This window comes from Panthera uncia, chromosome F2 (genome assembly GCF_023721935.1).
Source record: "Panthera uncia isolate 11264 chromosome F2, Puncia_PCG_1.0, whole genome shotgun sequence".
In the NCBI taxonomy this organism is placed as follows: Eukaryota; Metazoa; Chordata; class Mammalia; order Carnivora; family Felidae; genus Panthera; species Panthera uncia.
Window position 1 is genome coordinate 38,529,267 of NC_064812.1, and position 20,236 is coordinate 38,549,502.

Genomic DNA, 20,236 nt, shown 5'->3' on the forward strand with positions numbered 1-20,236 from the left:
CCTCTGGACATGTCTCCCAGATATAAAGTTTAGAACCTGAAGTACATTGTCTTTGTATCTCCTATCAGCTCTAAGGTTTCCTCATTCCATGTAAGCAATGTCTGCCTTCTTACTAGACTCCTTTGCTGTGAAATAGTCATCTTAAGGATTGTTATAATGGAATACATTTGGATTTGGTACGCGTTAGTAGTGATAATTCACCTATTTTTTATTGATCGATCTCCCTCCACTTGAAAACATTCCTTATGTAATTACACAGGAGGTCAGTGATGGGATGGGAATGGGGTCTTGTTTTTTATACTTTTTCTAATTCTCTGAAATGTTAAATTAGTTTCCCTGAATTTTTTTGGTCCAAATATGAAATGGAAAATTTTCGTACATTTTTACCCCTGTCCTGAACTCAATTCTTAACCTAATGGGCTATGTATCTGTACAGGAAACATTGCTTTAATGTTTTAAAGTCACATCACCCAATTAAGTTCATGCTTGGTGGACATTTTTCACACTCCGTTTATTCTGTGTGAAATGTCCATTCCGATAAATAACCTGCCCAGGAGAATTTTGCAAGGACTTGAATAATAGCTCAACTTGAATAAGAGAGAGCGAGGTTGAGAAAAAGATGGAGAAAACATATGAGAATCCCAGCTTATCTTGAATGAGGATTTCTGGTATGGATTTATTTTGTTTTAAATCAATTGCCAGAATAACAGATATAGTTATATTCAAATTTAATTGATTTAATGGATTATTATACAGGCTTATTAAAATTTTTATCTATGAAAAAATTTTAATGATGTTGCAAATTGTTTGTAATATGGTAGCTAAGGAAACTGAAAAAAAAATGCATTATAGTTTCAACTCTGCTAAGGTAAAATAAACATGCCAACATACTAACTACAATTTTCTCTAGGTGATGAGTTATTTTTATGATGACTTTTCTTCCCTATTTTCTTCTGTATAGTTTTACTTTAAAAAACAAACTTAAAAGCCTTGCTAATAATTTCTGTTAAAAATTTAAAATTCAAATTATGATGTGTATTATTTTGTAGTATTGCAAGTTTGGGTTTTCCCATGCCTCTACTCATAGAGGAATGGCTCCATAAGAGGAACAACTCAGAGAGATTCAACTTACCCTACACAACCTGAGGCCATAGAAACAGATCAAGGCTCAGTTAGAGGCTGAGGATTCAGTAGCCTCAGTAATGGGAAAGAGGGACTTATACTATGAGGGCCAGTAAATGCAGGGCGGAGATCCCACCAACTCTCTTATCTATGTGCTAGCTACACCTGGGAGATCTTAGAAAAATAAGACATCTCAGAGTAAAAGGAACTGATAGTCTTTGTTGGGGGTGGGGGATAGGCAAATAAATCTTCCGTGTAACATGAAAGCTATATGACAAGGGGTAATCAATCACACCAAAGAGTGGATTGGTCGACTGGGTCTGGGGGGATCCAGAGGTGATACTTGAGTCTAGAGTTGGTCTCAAAAATGGAGGCAAAGTTGCAAAGGGAATAACATGAATAAAAGTCCTTTAGAATGAAACTAAATGAGGGGTGCCTGGGTGGCTCAGTCAGTTAAGAGTCTGACTTTAGCTCAGATCATGATCTCACAGTTTGTGGGTTTGAGCCCCGCGTTGGGCTGTGTGCTGACAGCTCAGAGCCTGGAGCCTGCTTCAGATTCTGTGTCTCCCTCTCTCTCTGCCCCTCTCCAACTAGTGCTCTATCTGTCTCTGTCTCTCAAAAATAAAAAAAATAAAAAATTGAAAAAAATTAGAATGAAACTAAATGATGGTTCTGGGAATTATGATGATTTTAGTAAGGGTGGGCATAGAATATAAAAGAGATCGAGGACAAATGTGTGAGGAAAGTGGCAGGAGCTTGAGGTCTATGCCTGAGATGAAGCCCAGTGACAGTGGACTGAAGAGGAGGGTGAAATGGACAGTTGGTGAAATCTGGACCTGACAGACCCAGGATGCTGTTGGACGTGTCGTATGAAGGAGAGTGGAGACTGGCAGGAGTCCTAGGATTCTGGGGCTCCTTAGAGGTGTCATTGGAATAGACTTTACCAACTGAGCCATCCAGGTGCCCCTTGGAATAGGAATTACAGGAGGAGATGAAGGGAAATAATGAGTTTCAGTCTGGCATATATCGAAAATTAAAACTTCCTTCTTTCCATTCTTTCTTTCCTTCCCTTCTGTCTCTTTCTGCCTTTCCATCCCTTCCTGCTCTATCTACCTATCTATCACCTATCCATCTATTCATCTATTCATTTAGTTATTTAGTAACATTTGTTTTGCCCTTGCTGTCCATGGGGCATTATCCCAGCCACTGTCCTAGGTCCATTGTAAACCAGGCCAGTTTTTATGTATCCTCAACCATGAGGGGGCGAGAGGGAGTTGTTTTCACAGCCACAGCTGCTGGATGTCTCTGACCAGGACATAGCTAATCAGGTATAAGACAGAAAGAGCTTAATTTCTTTCAGATGGTACCGTGTAATGTACGTTTTTTATATTGGAAACACCACTGATGGCCATTTCCTTTCTAGGTAGTGCCATTATTTCTGTTATGTTTCTGAAAGAAAATTTAAGAGCTTCAGATTTACTAGGTAAGTAATTATTTAAGTCATGTAATTATAGCACTGCTTGATCAGGAAATAAATAATATTATCCATAAAAAAAATATGTGCTTTAAAAACAGGGAACAAATTGCTGAAATGGATAAATCTCATTTAGAGGTGACCAGGATTCTTTCTTGGAGTTGCCATCTGCACTTTCATGTGAAGTATTTCCGTTTTCATTGTGCCCACTGCCCATGCTATTGACCACAGCGAATTATTATTTTATACTATTATTATGAATGTTATGAAATTTTCATGAGCATAATAAAATCCAAGAAAACATCTGTATTACCTAATAGAGTCTTCCACTTCAAAGGATGTATTTGTTACATTGTCAAGTGAAAGTCCTGCATAAAAATGAAAACCACACAAAAATTAGATGCACCAATTAACCACCTAATTTGTATTTTGCTCTTTCCAAAAACAACAGAGAACATTCCACTTCAGATTTTCATTTAGAAATACAGCTGTTAGTAGAAAATAATAACAGCCTTCCTGGCTATAAGAAGGGTTGCTATTATATAGCAGAGCCATCATGTTATTGATTGTATCTTCTACGTCTTACTAGAAATACCATTTGTGAGAAGAATTCTGGAGGTTCATATTTTCTTCCTTGACAAAGTCTTCTCTGAATTGCTGCTGACATATGATAATGAATATGATACTTTAGGCACTTTAAATAAAGGAGTGGCTGCTCACTTCCAAGGAGATCACATTTTTAAAAAAATTTGAGCTTTAAATGTGACGCCAGTGTTGGTATGTTGAGCATTTGTTTTCCCTGATTGTGTTTCCCTTGAGCCTGTTGTCTTGAAAGTGTTTTCACTTTTTCTTTTTCCTCCTTGGTTTGATTCTGCTAGTAGAGTTTTTAGTCCACATCATCAAATTTGTCATGGTTAAAATGTTTTTCCAAATGCACTCATATATGCATTGTATCTTTTCAAATATATTATTTTTCTATACTCTTTTTTTTAATATATCTTGGTTTGTGGAATCATTTGGGGAAGATGTACAGAATTAGAAATAAGAATGAGCAATGCCTGAATTTTATAAATTAAAAACAAATTACATCTTACATTATTTTTCTCATTTGTCAAATGCCTTAAGGAAACTCTAAATCATTTTATCTAACATATGTCATCTTTTATAGTTAATGGTTGATTAATGTTTAAATTAATCAAAAGTATTTGATGAAGTAATACAGATGGATATATAGGGAGACTTGCTAACTATTGTGAACACTGGTGATAAAAAGATGGCGAAGACGGAATCTCTGCCCACAAATAATACAGTTGGTGATAAAATATGTACATAAATAAGTTTTTTAAAAGCAGAAAGCAGTATGTATCCTAATGCCTTGAGGCTTTAGTTAAGAACAGGATCTCTCAACCTCAGCACTGCTGACATTTTAGGCTGGAGAATTCTTCTCTGCGGGGGGCTGTCCTGTATGTTGTAGGCTGCTTACCAGCGTCCTGTCTGGCTTTTACCCATTAGATGACAGGAGCACCCTCCGCCCTAGTTATGACAACCAAAAACAACTTCGGATATTGCCAAATGTCCCCCGAGGGACAAAACCACCCCCAGTTGAGAACCACTGGTTTAGAATAAAGAGAGGTTACTCTAGTTGAGAAGCTCAGAGAGAATTTTTTTATAGCAGAGGTAACATTCGAACCAGTTCTGATAGCTGGATAGGACAGGCACGGGCAATACCCAAGCATTTGGAGGAGGGTGTACAGAGGGGCGAACACAAGAAGTATTAACAAAGGTGCAAAAAGCAGGGTAAGTTTTCTATTTAATATGGCACTCAACTGCTGCCAGTTAGGATCGGGAAAAATTAATGAAAGTCACAATTATGGAAAGGGAAGAAATAGAAATATCAGTATATGCAGATGATTTGATTATATACTTGGAAAACCCGAGATCAATAGAACATTACTAAAAGCAAGAAACTAGCTCAATGTCAAAGGATGTAAATTAAACTCACTTTCATAGGTTCAAATCTGGATTCAACTTTCGCTGTCAGCTATGTGGCTGACATGAAATTACCTAACTTCTCTAAGCCTCAGTTTGTTGACAAACATAGGAGACTGTTCTAAGGATCAAACTGGATAATTCATATAAGCACTCTGAGAAATATAAAGCCCTGTTGATGTAATTGTCATGTCTACGATCAACTTCATTCCTGAAAGGTAATATTAAAAATGTAACATAGGGAATAAGAAACAGACATATACACACACACACCAAAAAATAATAATAGTAAATTAAACCTCTATTAATTCTTTGATTCTTTGCTAATTTCTCTTATTTTAATAATAGCTAATATTTATTAAACATTTCCTCTTTCCAGGTACTATCAGTGTTTTACATGAACTATCTCATTTAAATGTAGGAACAACCTATTTACAGAACTGATACTTAGGTTAAATAGCTTGTCCAAGGTCATATAACTAGTAAATGGTGGACCAGTATTCTAATAATGGCAGCCTGATATAAGCATAGCATAATGGTTGAGGGTGAGTCTCTAGTGACAGAGAACTGTGTGACTTTTCAAAGTTACTTACTCTCCTTAAACTTCATTTTCCTCACGTTTCAAATGAAGATAATATTACCTATCTTGTAGGATTAAGTGAGTTCCTAGAGGTAGAAGTCTTAGAACAGGGCCTGTCATGTAATAAATCTTCCATGTTAGCTATGATCATGATTTTTTTTAATGTTTATTTATTTTTGAGAGAGGGAGAGAGAGAGAGTGTGAGCAGGGGAGGGGCAGAGAGAGAGAGAGAGACGCAGAATCTGAAGGAAGCTCCAGGCTCTGAGCTGTCAACACAGAGCCCGACGTGGGGCTCAAACTCAGGGACCACTAAGATAATGACCTGAGCCAAAGACAGATGCTTAACTGACTGAGCCACCCAGGCACCCCCAGCTTTGATCATTATTGCTGCTACCACAGTCACACATCCCTACACTCTAATGGTTCATCAGAGGAAACATTGATTAGGATATTTTTGCAAACTTTAATAATTCAGCTAATATTTTCCACAATTCTAATTGGGTATTTTTGCCTTCCTAATTTAATGCTTTGTGAGTAGGGCTCTGTAGCTGATCCCATATTTGTTTTGGACTATAGTTAAAAGTGATCAATTCTTAACTTTAATCTGTTGTCATAGGAATAAGAAAAATTGTAGCCACCTATCCCATACCCATGCCTCCAAGAGCAAGTCATAAAATTATCTTGATCTGAAATGTAATAACCCATTTCATACTTACGGAGAAGGATTTTTCCCCAACCTCACTCAGTAATGTGTTAAATCACATGTATTTTCTTTGTGTCTGTATTGTTGTTGCCTTGGGAAAATTTAGCTCTTTCTGTTAAAAGCTAAAAATGCATTTTTTTTTCTTTACAGGGACTAAAACCAAACAGAGAAAAGAGTAGTTAGTGGCTTAAAAAAAAAAAAAAAAGGATTAGCATATAAGCATGCTAAAAATTAAATTGTCAAAATGTGCAAAAGAAAATCATTTATTTTTCCCTGCCTCAAGCAAATGAAAGTTTGTTTTTCATGATGGAACAAATGAAGATTTTTTGGGCCATGTGGAAACAAGCTGAACTAATTTATTGCCAAATGTTGCTCTGTGGCTATGAAGCTTTTCACCACTAGCCTCAAAAAATGACCTCACAAAAGCTATGTCTGAAAGGAATTGCCAACTATTATTAACTCAATGACAGGGTTTGGACTGTGCTCTGATTCTTAGTGGATTAATAACTTTAAATTATTTTAATGATTATTTTTCCTTTAAAAAGCACCAGATTTCTCTCCCCTTCATTCAGCCAAAACCTATAGTATTTCCCCCTCTCTCCTCCCTTAGTCATCAAAAGTACTAAATCTAACAGGCTGTGAGAACCTAGTTGACTTAAGTCCAGATAGTATCATCATAAGAAAAAAAAAAAAATGACAGTCAATTCATCAGTACTCTTCAGAGACCAGTAACTTGATTATTTTAAGTCACCTATAAATGGTTTCCCTGGATAGAATGTCAAGAGATTAAAAATGACATGAAGACCATCTCTTTCCTTCTTTCTTCCACACCAAATGGTCAGCTTGATTTAGGGCTAGTATCTAGCATACTAATCTAGCCAAACCATCATTTCTAGTTGAGGGAACAGATTGGCTATTTTGGTTTCAGGGTTACCTCAAGAATGGGAGACTTTCTGATGGTAGGTTCAGGACTATTTGGATTCACTACATTATTGAGACTTCTCAATCCAGGGCTTCTTTAAGATTTATGTATTATGGAGCGGCTGGATGGCTCAGTGGCTTAAGCGTCCAACTCTGGATTTCGGCTCAGGTCATGATCTCACAGTCATGATCTTAAGGTCATGAGATTGAGACCCGCGCTGGGCTCCACACTGGGCAAGGGACCTGCTTAAGGATTCTCTCTCCCTCTGCCCCTCCCCCAGTCACAGGCATGTGTGTGCTTGCTCTCTCTCTTTCTAAAAAATAAATAAATAAATAAATAAAAATAAATAAATAAATAAATATGTGTGTGTGTGTGTGTGTGTGTGTGTATATATATATATATATATATATATATATATATATATATATATAGCTACTATGAGCCTGAGGAATCTGGAGAGATTGTTCTGAGGGGAAGACATCCCAAATGGTTTGGTGTTAAGGGAACCAGTTTATTCTGTGACTCCTGGTCACAAAAGCAACAGCGAGACCCCCATTGATCAGGAGACATACCATAAGGACCAAGAGAATTAGACTGCAATATTTGTGTTGGAATCAGGTTAGCTGAACATTAAAAAACTCTTAAGGCTACCAGAAGTCAGGTCAAGCCAGAGTCCAGAAGCTAGACACTAGTCAATTAAAACTAGCTGGCATCCAGTTGGGGAGTGGGGTATTTCAGGTTTTACCTAAGGGGAAGGGTGGGTTGGGAAACCAGATGTCAGCTGAAGAACTGTACAAAAAGATCTTAGAACCCAAGGCTTCCATACGTGAGGAAGTCAGCTTCTAGGTGCCAGTGAACAGAAGGATCAGAGGAACCTGATTCCAGGCTGTTTTCCGTTTGACCACTTTTATACTTCATTCTTAGCCCACAAGTATCCATAGGAGACTTTTACAACAGAAGATCAGTAGCCTCTTGAAACAGAGGCTGCGTTCTCACAGCTGGATCCAGTTAAATGTCAGGCATTTCCCAAAGTATAAAATATTCCTCAAAACACTCCTTCAGGATGATATAAATGGTCAGATATGTTTAGCAAATATTACAATCATATCCTCTTCTAGGAGATTCACAGTGAACACTAGCACATTGAGGACCTGAGGGGGTCTTCTGGTAAAAGAACTATTCAAGTTTGTCTAACTCATCTCTTCCCAAATAGATTTGACTTGAGACTCTTTTTGGTGGAGCATCTGCCTTATGAAGCTGGTTCCAGGGAATACCAGTTTGAAGATGCTTTTCTAAAGAAACCTCAGGGCTAGTCATGAAGCCCAGGGACCACTGCCAGGGAGAGTTGATTCTGTCTATCCCCAGTGGGGATGTTGCATCTCGCTTTAGGTTATGCTTTGTACAGCTCCTGGGCTGTATACCTAGGCTGGGGCACCAGCCACTGAGCCTACAACGTGAATGACAGCCCTGAGTTGTCCATTCATCAGCCCTGGCTCTTTATGGATACAAGAGGTGGGAGAGTGTAATCGTTAAGCCAATGGACTACCTAGGTTTTAATCCAAGCTCTCCACTTAGCAAGAACATCCCAAACAAGATCATTATATAGCACAGATATAGTATAACACTTTAACAGTATAGTTATTTTTCACAGATTTGCTGTAAGCATTAAGTTAATTATATATAAAGCATTTAGAATTGTGCTTAGAAGTATTAGGTATTACTATTATTATTATCATCACATTTTAGTATGATGGTGATGTAATGTAACTCTCATGTCAACCATACTTGTCAATGAAATTAACAGTTTTAAGAGCACCACTTCCAAAAAAAAAAGATTACCCTCACTTGGTATGTACCTTCCCACCATACCTAGCCCATTTACTCTAAAGAGCAGAGATGAGCTTGTTTCCCTGTTGTGCATATGTGACAGGTTTATAGGAAGAAATTTTATTAACATTTGTGTATTGTGTCAAGCTAAATCTGAAACTCCCACAAGATCACTGTAGAAATTTAAGTGACTTGAGTTTGTATTTGATGAGAAAGTATATTTTGTACAGGACTGGCCATGAGGGTGGCAGATGCATCATGTCCAGCACCCATTCACTGACCCCACCTGCCGCTCACCCACAGCTGCCTGACTGCTCCATCTTTGGTTCCCTCTGAGGCTCAGCTCTTGGTGCTTTGTGCACTAGTCTGCTGAGATTAGCAGTGGGTAGCAAACATAGTGCCACTAGCATTCTCTGTGTTCTGTTAAGTGTGTTATTTCCTTTCTTCTGTCTTCGTAAGACCAGTGGGGAGAAGTCTTCACCAGGCAGTCAGAAAACACCAACCAGTTCCTTCCTGTTCAGTCCTTCCATTCTCAAACTGGATTGTTACCCTTTTAGAGACAGCCCCAGTGACAGTCCATGATCATCCCTGGATTATAATATTAAAGATACAATTTTGAATACTTTTTTTTTAACGAGATCATAAGGAAAGTGGAGCCATCCACTATTTCAACAAAGCATAAAGCATGTTTACCAACAGACCCAAGTATCCTCAGTTTCTCTGCTGTAAGTAACCAAAAGCACAAACGTATGTTTAGTAATTAATGTGTTAGTGTTTTATCTTGGTTGGAAAAGACTTAGATAGCCAATGAATCCAATCCATCATACAAGCAAAACTTTAAAGTTTCAGATTATCAAAGACTTTGAAAGTTATAAACATTTTCATTTATTCAACCTAGTTGGGTTTTTTTTAACAATTACCCATGAGAACTTTAAGACAAAATTAACCGTCATTTTAAGTCATCTTTTTGCTGACAAATTGCAACAAAGATAACACAGGCTTATTTAACTTTCAGTAATCCTTGGTAGAATAAAAGTTTTATATTTCATGCTGATAACTCTAAGGACATGTCTATCTTAATTAATCCAACAAACTTAAATTAGTTTACCGAATATGTTGCACCTAGGTCCACTTAAAAGTCAATCAGTTTGTTCCCCGCTGTCAGTTTTTTACCTGGGGAAATCTGAAGTGGGTGGTTTAAGTCCAAGGGGGTACTCTTTGCTCTTTGATAGCAGGGCAGGAGGAGCAGGAGCCAGTAACACCAGAGGCACGGGGGATGGTATAGGAGCAGGTTATTTGGGCTGTGCAGAAACAGGAGGAGGGCAGGGGAAGCAGAAGAGGTGAGGTGCTGCTAGCAAGGCTGGAGGCAGGTAACAGCCCCGAGGGCAGACAAAGAGGATCCCTGGTCCTAAAGACCAAGCTCAGACAGATGAACAGACACATATTTTCTTTCCACCGACAAAAGGTGAAAACAGCCAATCCGTGTCAGGCCAGAGAAGACAGGGAATCTCCCGGAAACAAAAGGAGTTCTGGCCTCTGCTTGGGAATATTCTTTAAGCCCCTGTCCTGAGGTTTAGTGACTACCACAGACAATTGGCTCCAATTATCATAGCCATTAATAATTCAGGCAGAAGCCCCCACATGCAATAAGAAGCCTCATTTGTTTCGTCCTCTCAAGATATATTTTGAGAAGAAGTAAACAAAGATGAGTAATTCAGGAAAAAGAGAGAGGCACGTACAGGATCCTGGCAGCAACTTGTTTACAGGGGAGACAAAGGATTGGCACATAGAGAACAGGACAAGACACAGGTAAGGTGGTAGAGGGGCCCAAGGCAGCTGAGCTGGTGGGTTGAGGGTCGAGGGTGAGGAGAGGGGGGTCCTCAAGCCCTGTAAAAGAATATGGACAGATCAGAGTTTGGGTACAGCACCATAAAGGCCTGGCCATATGGGATTTCAATCCATTTTCCCTGACATTTACAAAAAAATTCTAATTGATAAATAGTATTGAAGTTTAAGTATGTTAATGGGCCATTTTTCTTTGTCTCCTATGGAGTACTGAGGGTATGTGTTATTGCAGAAGAAGATGAGTCCTTTCTTCATTAAATCTTGCAATCCAAATTGTCTCCAGTGGGTTAAGAGACATCCCAAGGGGGAGTTTTTGGGGAATGAAGAAGAAAAGTCCATTACCATAATCCCCCTGACTGTTGGATGGCATTCCACTCAGGGTCATATCAAGGGTTCCTAGTGTTCAGAGCAACCAGAGCTTCCCTGAAAAAGTTGTTAATGAATACCAGCCTGTCTACTGAAGAGATGTCAATATCCCTGCAATTCCCCCATTGCATTCTAGACTACAAATTGGTGCCAGTGAATAGACTGAAATACCATGGAGAACCTGCCATTTTTAACCGAGGGAGACACTAAAAAAGTTCTACAAGGCGAAATTACCTAATACTGTAATTCAAGTAGTTAGTAGGGGACACTGATGAAGAATAGTAAAGATAGAACTCCATCATGGTCTAAGTGACATTCCAATACATGTTTTACATGTATTGTACATGTACAATACATGTAAACTTTACAGACAACTTCCCAGGAAATGGCCCCCAGTTGGGTCTTAATTCAGTTGATATTGACATTGGTTTTGGCTGGTTCCCAGTGGTCTCATGGCCAGAAGTGGCTAGACCAGGGATGTGGAGGGGATCACATTGGACCAATGAGGAGGAAACCTCGCATGGAAGTCTTAAGGTTGTCAGCAATCCTAGTGACAGGTGTCTGTCCCATGCTTTGTATAATAACAGGGATAAGAGTGCCCGGGTGGCTTAGTCGTTTGAGCATCTGCTCTCGATTTTGGCTCAGTTCATGATCCCAGAGTTGTGGGATCAAATCCTGTGTCAGGCTCCGTGCTGAGTGTGGAGCCTGCTTAAGATTCTCTCTGTCTCCCTCTGCTCCTCTCCCCTGCTCACACTCGCTCTCTCTTTCTCTGTCTAAAAAAAAAAAAGGAGGGGTGGATAAAGAGAGGGCATCAGGTTCTGGGTCTTGTTACCATTCTGGCCAGGGTACTAGCTTCCAGTCAAAAGGCAGGCCTTTATCCTCCCTGGAGAGTAGTCACAGGCTCGAGGGTTGCAGCCAGAGCAGTCAACATGAGATTGTTCCAATAAGACCAGGGAGTAACTTAAGTTTGTACCAAGGCTCGAAGTCTAGACAAGAAGAACAGCCCTAGGTTGGGTACCAGAAATGTTGTGGGGCTGCTGAGTGAACAGTCAAGAAAGAATTCTTGAGATACTTTCAGTGCAAAAAGGCGCTTTTATTATAGCCCAGGGACAGGACCCAGGGGCAGAAAGAGCTGCCAGTTTGGGATTAATTTTTAAGCTTTTCTGAGATAGCTTTTGACTCCCAGTGGTCTGTATCCTGAGGTAGATCTGTTCCAGGGTCCTCTGTCACATCAGGCTTCTGGGTGAGCTTTCAAATCTATTCAGCTCTCCAGAGCTGAATTTGGCCTCTTGCTCAGCCAACTTCTGGAGTCTAGCAGGTGTGATAAGTTCATTGTACCCAGAGATGAGGAGACTAGGTCACAGAGGGATAAATAATATGCCTAAGCTCTTCCAGCCAGCAAGTAGCAGCGAAATTTGAAATCTGTGGGGGCAGTTTCAGCATGGATTAGCCTTTCATGATCCAAGTTTTGATCTGTAATTTAATCATTTCCATGGGCAAAGGGCATGCCAAGGGCTGCTTCCCTTCCTGGAGTATCTTATGCTACCAGATTACTCCCTTGGGCAAGTGGGCCAGCAGAAGGTAAATTAGCAAGTTTCTAACTTAGAAATCTGTGTCTTTCAAATGAAAGAATATGTGTGGCTTCACTGAGAAAAAAAATATCAGGAAATGACATCTTTTAGAGGCCACTTTTAGAAAAAGATGGGCTATAAATACATTTTAAGGAAATTTATTTAAGGAGCTGCTAATGACTATCTTCAACACTTTTACACACTTAGGGAAAATGTGCGCATGATCCATACAGGAGACAGTGAATCACACAAATACAAATGATACCAAGTAGACAAGCATATAACAGGTAGCAGCTCTCTAGAACTGCCTTTGTAATTGTCACAGGAAGCTGAAATTAAAATTATAAAAAGAAAGAATGTGCGACCTACTGAGCTGCCATAGAGTTCTTTACTAGATTCCCACTGATATGGGGCTCAAGTGAAATAATGTATGTACAAAAGTACTTTGAAAGTACAATTGTAAAATCATCAGTCATTTCATTTGAGTTCAAGGAGTTTTGAAATGGAGCGAAGATCTACCTTGGTGAAAATGGGCACAGTATGCAAATGAGGAAGCAGATGTGAGGCAAGAAAGGAGATGTCAGGATGTGAACCAGGGACCCTTTTGGAAAGTCAAGTGAAATAATGCAACATCCAAAAATGAGATATTATGCAGACTTGAAAAGAATGAGGCTGTCCTACATACACTGATGTGAAATGTTCTCCAAGATATTCTGTTAAGTAGAACAAAAGCAAATGTGTATAATATGCTATCATTTGTGTAGAAAACCAAAACTTATGCAGTCTCTCACACACCTGCATAAAACATCCCTGGAAAAGGAAATCTAAGGTTTGGTGGCAGTATTAACTTCCAGGAGGGGAACTAGTGTGCCATAAGGGTGTGAGAAAGATTTAACTTTTCACTCACCACCCTTGTGTGTCTTTCAAATTTTTTTCACCTTACGTTACCCATTCAAATCTAACTTTAAAAAAAGAAATTTAAGGGGAGGGTAGGTGATGGGCATTGTAGAGGGCATCTTTTGGGATGAGCGCTGGGTGTTGTATGGAAACCAATTTGACAATAAATTTCATATATTAAAAAATAAATAAATAAATAAAAATTTAAAAAATTTAAAAAAAGAAATTTAATTGACACTAGATACAGTTATAGGAGATAAAAAAATTACTGGCAGAGGAATTCAATAAAAATAAGAAATTTGGACTTCACAAAAGGAAGTTGGAAGTCTCTGAGATTTTTAAGTTGTATTCAATGGATTTATTCTACTTCAGTATACCAAGTTTAGAAAACTGTGTGTGTGTTTTTTCATTCCATCCTCCTAGGAACCTAATATTGAACAATTTTCTTACAAGATCTTTTTTTCTTTTCCAAAGAAAGGACAGGGCTGAACAATAATTTTGCCCAAGTTCTTATGTACGATTTTTATTATTTTCTCTTTATTGCAATGCTTAATAATGTATATTGTTTTTTCATTTTTAAAATTCTCATTAGAAATAGCTTTTACAATTTTGTATGTAATTTCTGCCTTCACAAAGTATTACAGAGTAAGTTCTTACATTAGAAGAAGCTTATTTTATAGCTTCTACAATACCTTGAATAGCTATTGTCTCGCTTGTGTGAAAAGTCAAATGCTATTTGTTCTCAAAAACTAGAGTTCAAAACCCTAAATCATTTGATTAAGAGGAACAGGAAATTGGTGTCTTTGAATTGTGAGATTTTATAGACAAACCAAATTGCTTCAGGTTGGAGTCAGTGCTGGTTGTAAATTATATACACAACAACACTGACCTCAGTTATGAAACAAGTTGAATTATGTTTTCAAGGGTGCTATCTGAAAAATGCTACATATATCATTTTTCTTTGCTGATTATTAATAAATAAGCAGTCTTCAGTGTTATTTGCAAGGTCAAGGCCTCCCTCTACTCCTCCTTATGTGGCCCCTCTTCCCATACACATTTCTTTCCTCCATTATTTTTTTAATATGAAATTTATTGTCAAATTGGTTTCCATACGATACCCAGTGCTCATCCCCAACAGGTGCCCTCCTCAATGCCCATCACCCACTTTCCCCTCCCTCCCACCTCCCATCAACCCTCAGTTTGTTCCCAGTTTTTAAGAGTCTCTTATGTTTTGGCTTCCTCCCTCTCTAACTTTTTTTTTCCCTTCCCCTACCCCATGGACTTCTGTTAAGTTTCTCAGGATCCACATAAGAGTGAAAACATATGGTATCTGTCTTTCTCTGTATGGCTTATTTCACTTAGCATAACACTCTCCAGTTCCATCCATGTTGCTACAAAGGACCATATTTCATTCTTTCTCATTGCCACGTAGTACTCCATTGTGTATGTAAACCACAATTTTTTTATCCATTCATCAGTTGATGGACATTTAGGCTCTTTCCATAATTTGGCTATTGTTGAGAGTGCTGCTATAAACATTGGGGTACAAGTGCCCCTATGCATCAGTATTCCTGTATCCCTTGGGTAAATTCCTAGCAGTGCTATTGCTGGGTCATAGGGTAGGCCTATTTTTAATTTTTTGAGGAACCTCCACAGTTTTCCAGAGTGGCTGCACCAGAGTGGCATTCCCACCAACAGTGCAAGAGGGTTCCCGTTCTCCACATCCTCTCCAGCATCTATAGTCTCCTGATTTGTTCATTTTGGCCACTCTGACTGGCATGAGGTGGTATCTCAGTGTGGTTTTGATTTGTATTTCCCTGATGAGGTTTCCTCCATTATTTTAAGTAATGTGAAAGGCATGACAGTAACACATGGCTTACATAGGTTTATAATGTGATATTTTACTAAGTTACTCCTAGAATTCTAGATTCTAAATTGGATTAAATAAATCTTACAGCAAAGTCAGCATTCACCTTTGTCATTTCTGTTAAAAGGTCTCTAATAAATGGCAATGATTAAGGTGCTCTTTTACCAGAGTTTCAAAGTGTAAAATCACGTGTGTGTGTGTGTGTGTGTGTGTGTGTGTGTAAAAGCTGCAAAGATGAGTGAGTAGATCATCAGGTGTTGAACTTCCCCACTCTCTGGGCTCTGATGGATCTATCATTTTCTTAGTGGTCCATGTGGAAACAAACAGCCAGCTTGGATGTGTTTTCATGTCTCCAAATGCACGTGTTCTGATCTTTCCCATCTTTGGGGAAAGGTTTTCTGAGGAGGCAAGGATTCATCTGAAACAACAAGAAAAATCAGAAGTCATGTCCTACCCCATCCTTTCCCTGGCCCTTATCCCCCTTTTAAAGATAATGCTATCATGTGAATGCAGGATGCTATCTAGGGATGGTTTGATGAATTGTATTTTAACAGGGAGGGGCTGTAGGCGTTTTTACAAGCAATACTCCGTCTATAGGTAATGTTTGCATTGACAAAAAGGCTTAAATATCCCTTTTCAACTTGGTATGTCTTTTCAATTTTATTTAAAGGTATGACACTGGGATTTGCAGGAACCTATTTATTGGTGAACTTTGCTCCAAATAGAACTCAGTCTATCTCTGCAAGAACAGTACAGTATTACTTTGTTGGCTGGCAGTTCCTGATTTATGTGGTAAGAATTAAAAAAATTTTTTTACTATCCCATAAACTATATTATCTAGGCCACTTGTACCTACAGATATTAGAGAATGAATATAATCTTTGCCTCTCAACATTAATATCTCATTAAACCATAAATAGATTTGACTAATACCAAAGTATTTGAAACACTAAATCAGCAATAGAGCACCCCCAGTTTCCCAAGTATCCTATTCTTGACCTGTCACTGGAACAATTTCCACAATATTTAATCCAACAAATTCCAAAGCAATGTGTTTTAGGACAACTCAAAGTAAAAACACAAACCCCAAAAACCTCTCTTCCCAGGTCAAAGGGAAATACCTGAAGACACATTTTAATTCATTGGCTTTAATTCAAGATAGATATTTTCTTCAAAAAAATGTTCATTGAGAACATGTACCAGATTGTCTGGGGAGAAGTAGACAGCAGAAGGATAATACTGAGAGATGTGTAAAAGAAAGAATGGAATGAGCTGATACAGAAATTTGAAGCCACTAACTGGGATACTTTATTTGATGTAGTGGCTGTACCCCGTGAGTATAGAGAGAACGTGCTTGTGGTGGTTGATGTGTAACTTGTTTCAGAAGTCAGTTTATATTGAAGAAAAAGCGTATTCCAGGAGGGGCAGGTGGTAAGAAGAAAACTGGGATAGACTACGTGACCTTTAACCGAGAACTATATTAGTAAAATAATTGTGAATTCAACAAGAAGAATCAAAGCACAGAGAATCATACATATTTAGCATCAGAAATGATTTTGAAAAGCTATCTGATCTAGTCCTCTGCCATTGAAATAGGTAAAATAGTATGACCCTACTTCATATACCTGTTATTCAAAACTGTGCCATTGGCATTTGCAGGGACATGTTTACTGGTGAACTTTGCTTTAAGTGTAACCCAGGATATTACAGTGGGAACTATATGATATTACATTATTATCTGGCAGTCCTTAATCTTTGTGACAGGAATTCTATATATCTCGCCATCTCTGATATATAATTCCGACCACCAGAACACAAATGCTTACAGGTGTTTTCTCTTTCTAGTCTCCCTCTATACTGCTTTCTTTTACTTAAACAAAGATAATTAGGTTTCTCTGTTTTTGTTTTTGTTTTTGTTTTTAAATCCTCATCCATACACACTCTTCAATTAACTGTCCTATTTCCCTTCCACTCTACTCTCCCCTCTACTTTCCCAACTCCTATTCACTCCTCACTCTTTATCATCTGATAGATCCGTGCCCCCCCCCCCCTCAACAAATTGCCAAATGGAATTGCTTTTTTGGTCCTTCTGTTTTTTGAACCTTGTGTAGCATTTACTCATAACCCACCATCTTCTCCTTGAACCCCTCTCTTCCGTGGCTTCCTCAATTTATTTTCCCGATTTCTCCTCTTCCTCTCTGACTAGGCCATCCAATACTCTTGGTGGGCACATCCTTCTCTCATGCCAACCACTCTTGATCTCTTCATGCTACATATTCTTCCAAGGTTTTCCAGTGTGATCTCATTGACAACCCCCATCATCCTTTAGAAAGACTTCTAAATCCAGTCTACATCTCTCTCCCAGGCGTCTTCTGAGCTGCAGTTCTGTGTTCTCATCTGTCCACTGATTGCTCATCCCTGTCTTGGACGTGTCATGGGTTCCTCGAATGTAACGTCTCAAAAATTGAACTCAGTGTCTTCTCTCCTGAACTCTCCTCCTTTTTATATTGGAAGGCTCCCCTTCCCCTGTACATCAGACTTTAGGATTGGACTGCCTAATTCAGATTAGCCTTCTTCAGGTCTGTCATTCTTTGTGTCTCTCCTCTGCCCCATTGTAACTTCCTGCTTGTCCAGCAGACCCAGCCCGTTAACAATCACAGATTTTATCAATCAAATCCATTTTCATGATAGCTGAGGCTTGAAGTCCTACCAACGTATTATTATTATTTGCCTACAGGCAAAACAGATTCTTCATCCAGTAAGAAAAGGGTCACCCAATCGGTGACCAGAAAATGAATAGCCCGAGTTGAATCCTTGGGAGATTAAATATGCAGCAAGATTTGATTTCCTGGAATAAGCAGCAGTGTTTGATGATGACGTGTCTTACATTATTTTAACACCAGAGAAAACATTTAAAAGAACGAAACTACTCTTTCTTAAACCTTCTATTTCCACAAAAGAAACTCTGACATTACTTGTATTTTGCCGTTTTCCAAAGTCAACTCTTAAATTCATTTATTCATTTATTCACTAGTTCATTCAACAGACTGGACATCCAGGGTATAGAGAAGAAGTCCTGTAACAGGAATTTTACAGCCCTGGGAGAGACCCATATTCCCATAAAATAATGAAAGTATATTTGAAAGTAAATGCCATCCAAAAATGTAACTAATTCCAGATATTATAAGGTAGCATAAAATAAATCTTTAATAAAGTCACATTTGAATAACACTATGGGGGGGCGCCTCTCACGGTCTGTGAGTTCGAAACTCGTGTCAGGCTCTGTGCTGACGGCCCAGAGCCTGGAGGCTGCTTCAGATTCTGTGTCTCCCTCCCTCTCTCTCTCTCTCTCTCTGCCCCTCCCCCTGTCACGCTCTGTCTCTGTCTCTGAAAACTGAATAAACCTTAAAAATTTTTTTTTGAATTAACACTATTGGCTTTAGACCCTAAAGGGAATATATCTACATTATCTTAGTTTGGAATTTAATCCATTTTATGTTACCTCTCTAAAGACTCTAGATGTTACCAATTACATGCTAAGCTCTTGAGCTGAAGTTTGGCTTAAATCTGACATCGATGTTTAAGTTTGGCTTAAACATCGAGGTAATTAATATTTAATCCTTAGAGATGGAGGTTTCCATGCTTTTTCTGCAAACCATGACTGCAGAGATCATAATTACAGCAATTAAGGCTATTCTTTGAAGGATCATTCATCTAGCTACTCTTGTATTACACTGAATAGAAATGCAGTACCTGAATTGCTTTTTAGGACTGATCAAATAACTACTAAAATGAATAAGAAAGCATTTTAGAGTCTGAATAAGCTGTACATTTCTCAAAAGAGGATTGTAAAATTGTATCCCAGGCTGGCTAACAGCATCTCCCTGTCTCGGGTGTTTACCGGCACCAGATGGATGTCCATGGAACGTCCATGTTCGTGTTACGTTTAAGGCTTGCGTGAAGTAGAAGCCTCAGAAACAAGGCCCAGGAGCCTGTATCTCTTCTGTCACATCATCCCCTGGCCCGCCAGTACTCCTTACCACCAAAAACAGGGTGATGAGTGCCTTTAAATCTAATTAGATGAGAGAACCAATCCAGAAAAACCCAGTCAATTCAGAAAACTCATCCTGAAGATTCTGTTCTTCTGGAAGGACTTCAGATACCAGAACCTAAGTTAGCTTCCAATTACTTCCATAACGAATTGCCACAGACTTAGTGGCTTAAAGCAATACAGATTTATTATCTTAGAGTTTTAAAGGTCAGAAGTCCAACACGGGTCTCACTGGGCTAAAATCAAGGTATTGGCAGGGTTATATTCCTTGCCTGTGCCTCTGGAGGAGAATCCATTTCCTTGCCTTTTCCACCTTCTAGAGGCCACCAGCCTTCCTTGACGCTGTTCTTTCTCATGTTCCATCTCTCTCTGACCATGCCTGGGATGGTTCTCTGCTTTTTAGGACTCGTATGATTACTTTGAGCCCTCTTGGATAATCCAGGATAATCTCCCCATCTCAAGGTCCATAGTCTTAATTGCATCTCCAAAGCCCCTCTGCCATGTAAAGTAACATACACACAAGTTACAGAGATTAGGACATGGGCGTCTTTGGGAGGCCATTATTCTGCCTACCAGACCTACGTCATTTAACCCCTCTGAGCCTTGGTTTCTTCATCTGTAAAATAGTGCCTGCTTCCTCAGGTTGTGAGGATTGAGTGAATTGGCACAGGCAGAGCGGGTGGTGAGCCTGCAGTTAAGTGCCGTTATTATTTCTGACCTCTGAGACAGCAATCAGCAAAGCAGCCTCTCCCTGGGTCTCAGCAACCTGTAGAAATCACAGCCGCTTTAACAGTGATATTTTCAGAGAGGGGGAGAAATGTTGCTAGGAAAAAAAATTAACGTTAATTCATGCTGCTTGAATATTTTATTCCTGGGAGCTCCGTGACCTCTTGCCACAAGGCAGAATGCAGGGCAATGACAGCCATTCTGTGAGTCATAGGAGCTCGTGTTAACCACAAAGATGGAATTTGGAAGAGAAAGAAAGAAAGAAAGAAAGAAAGAAAGAAAGAAAGAAAGAAAGA

At 39.0% G+C, this 20,236-nt stretch overlaps 1 protein-coding gene across 1 annotated transcript in view; it reads left to right on the forward strand.

Moving 5' to 3' along the window:
* NIPAL2 (NIPA like domain containing 2) overlaps positions 1–20,236 on the forward strand; it is an 82,106-nt gene that overhangs the window by 40,073 nt on the left and 21,797 nt on the right. Inside the window, exons 4-5 of the mRNA XM_049633045.1 lie at positions 2,546–2,605; positions 15,834–15,955. Of these exons, the coding sequence (XP_049489002.1) occupies positions 2,546–2,605; positions 15,834–15,955 (182 nt within the window). The remainder of the gene's footprint in view (positions 1–2,545; positions 2,606–15,833; positions 15,956–20,236) is intronic.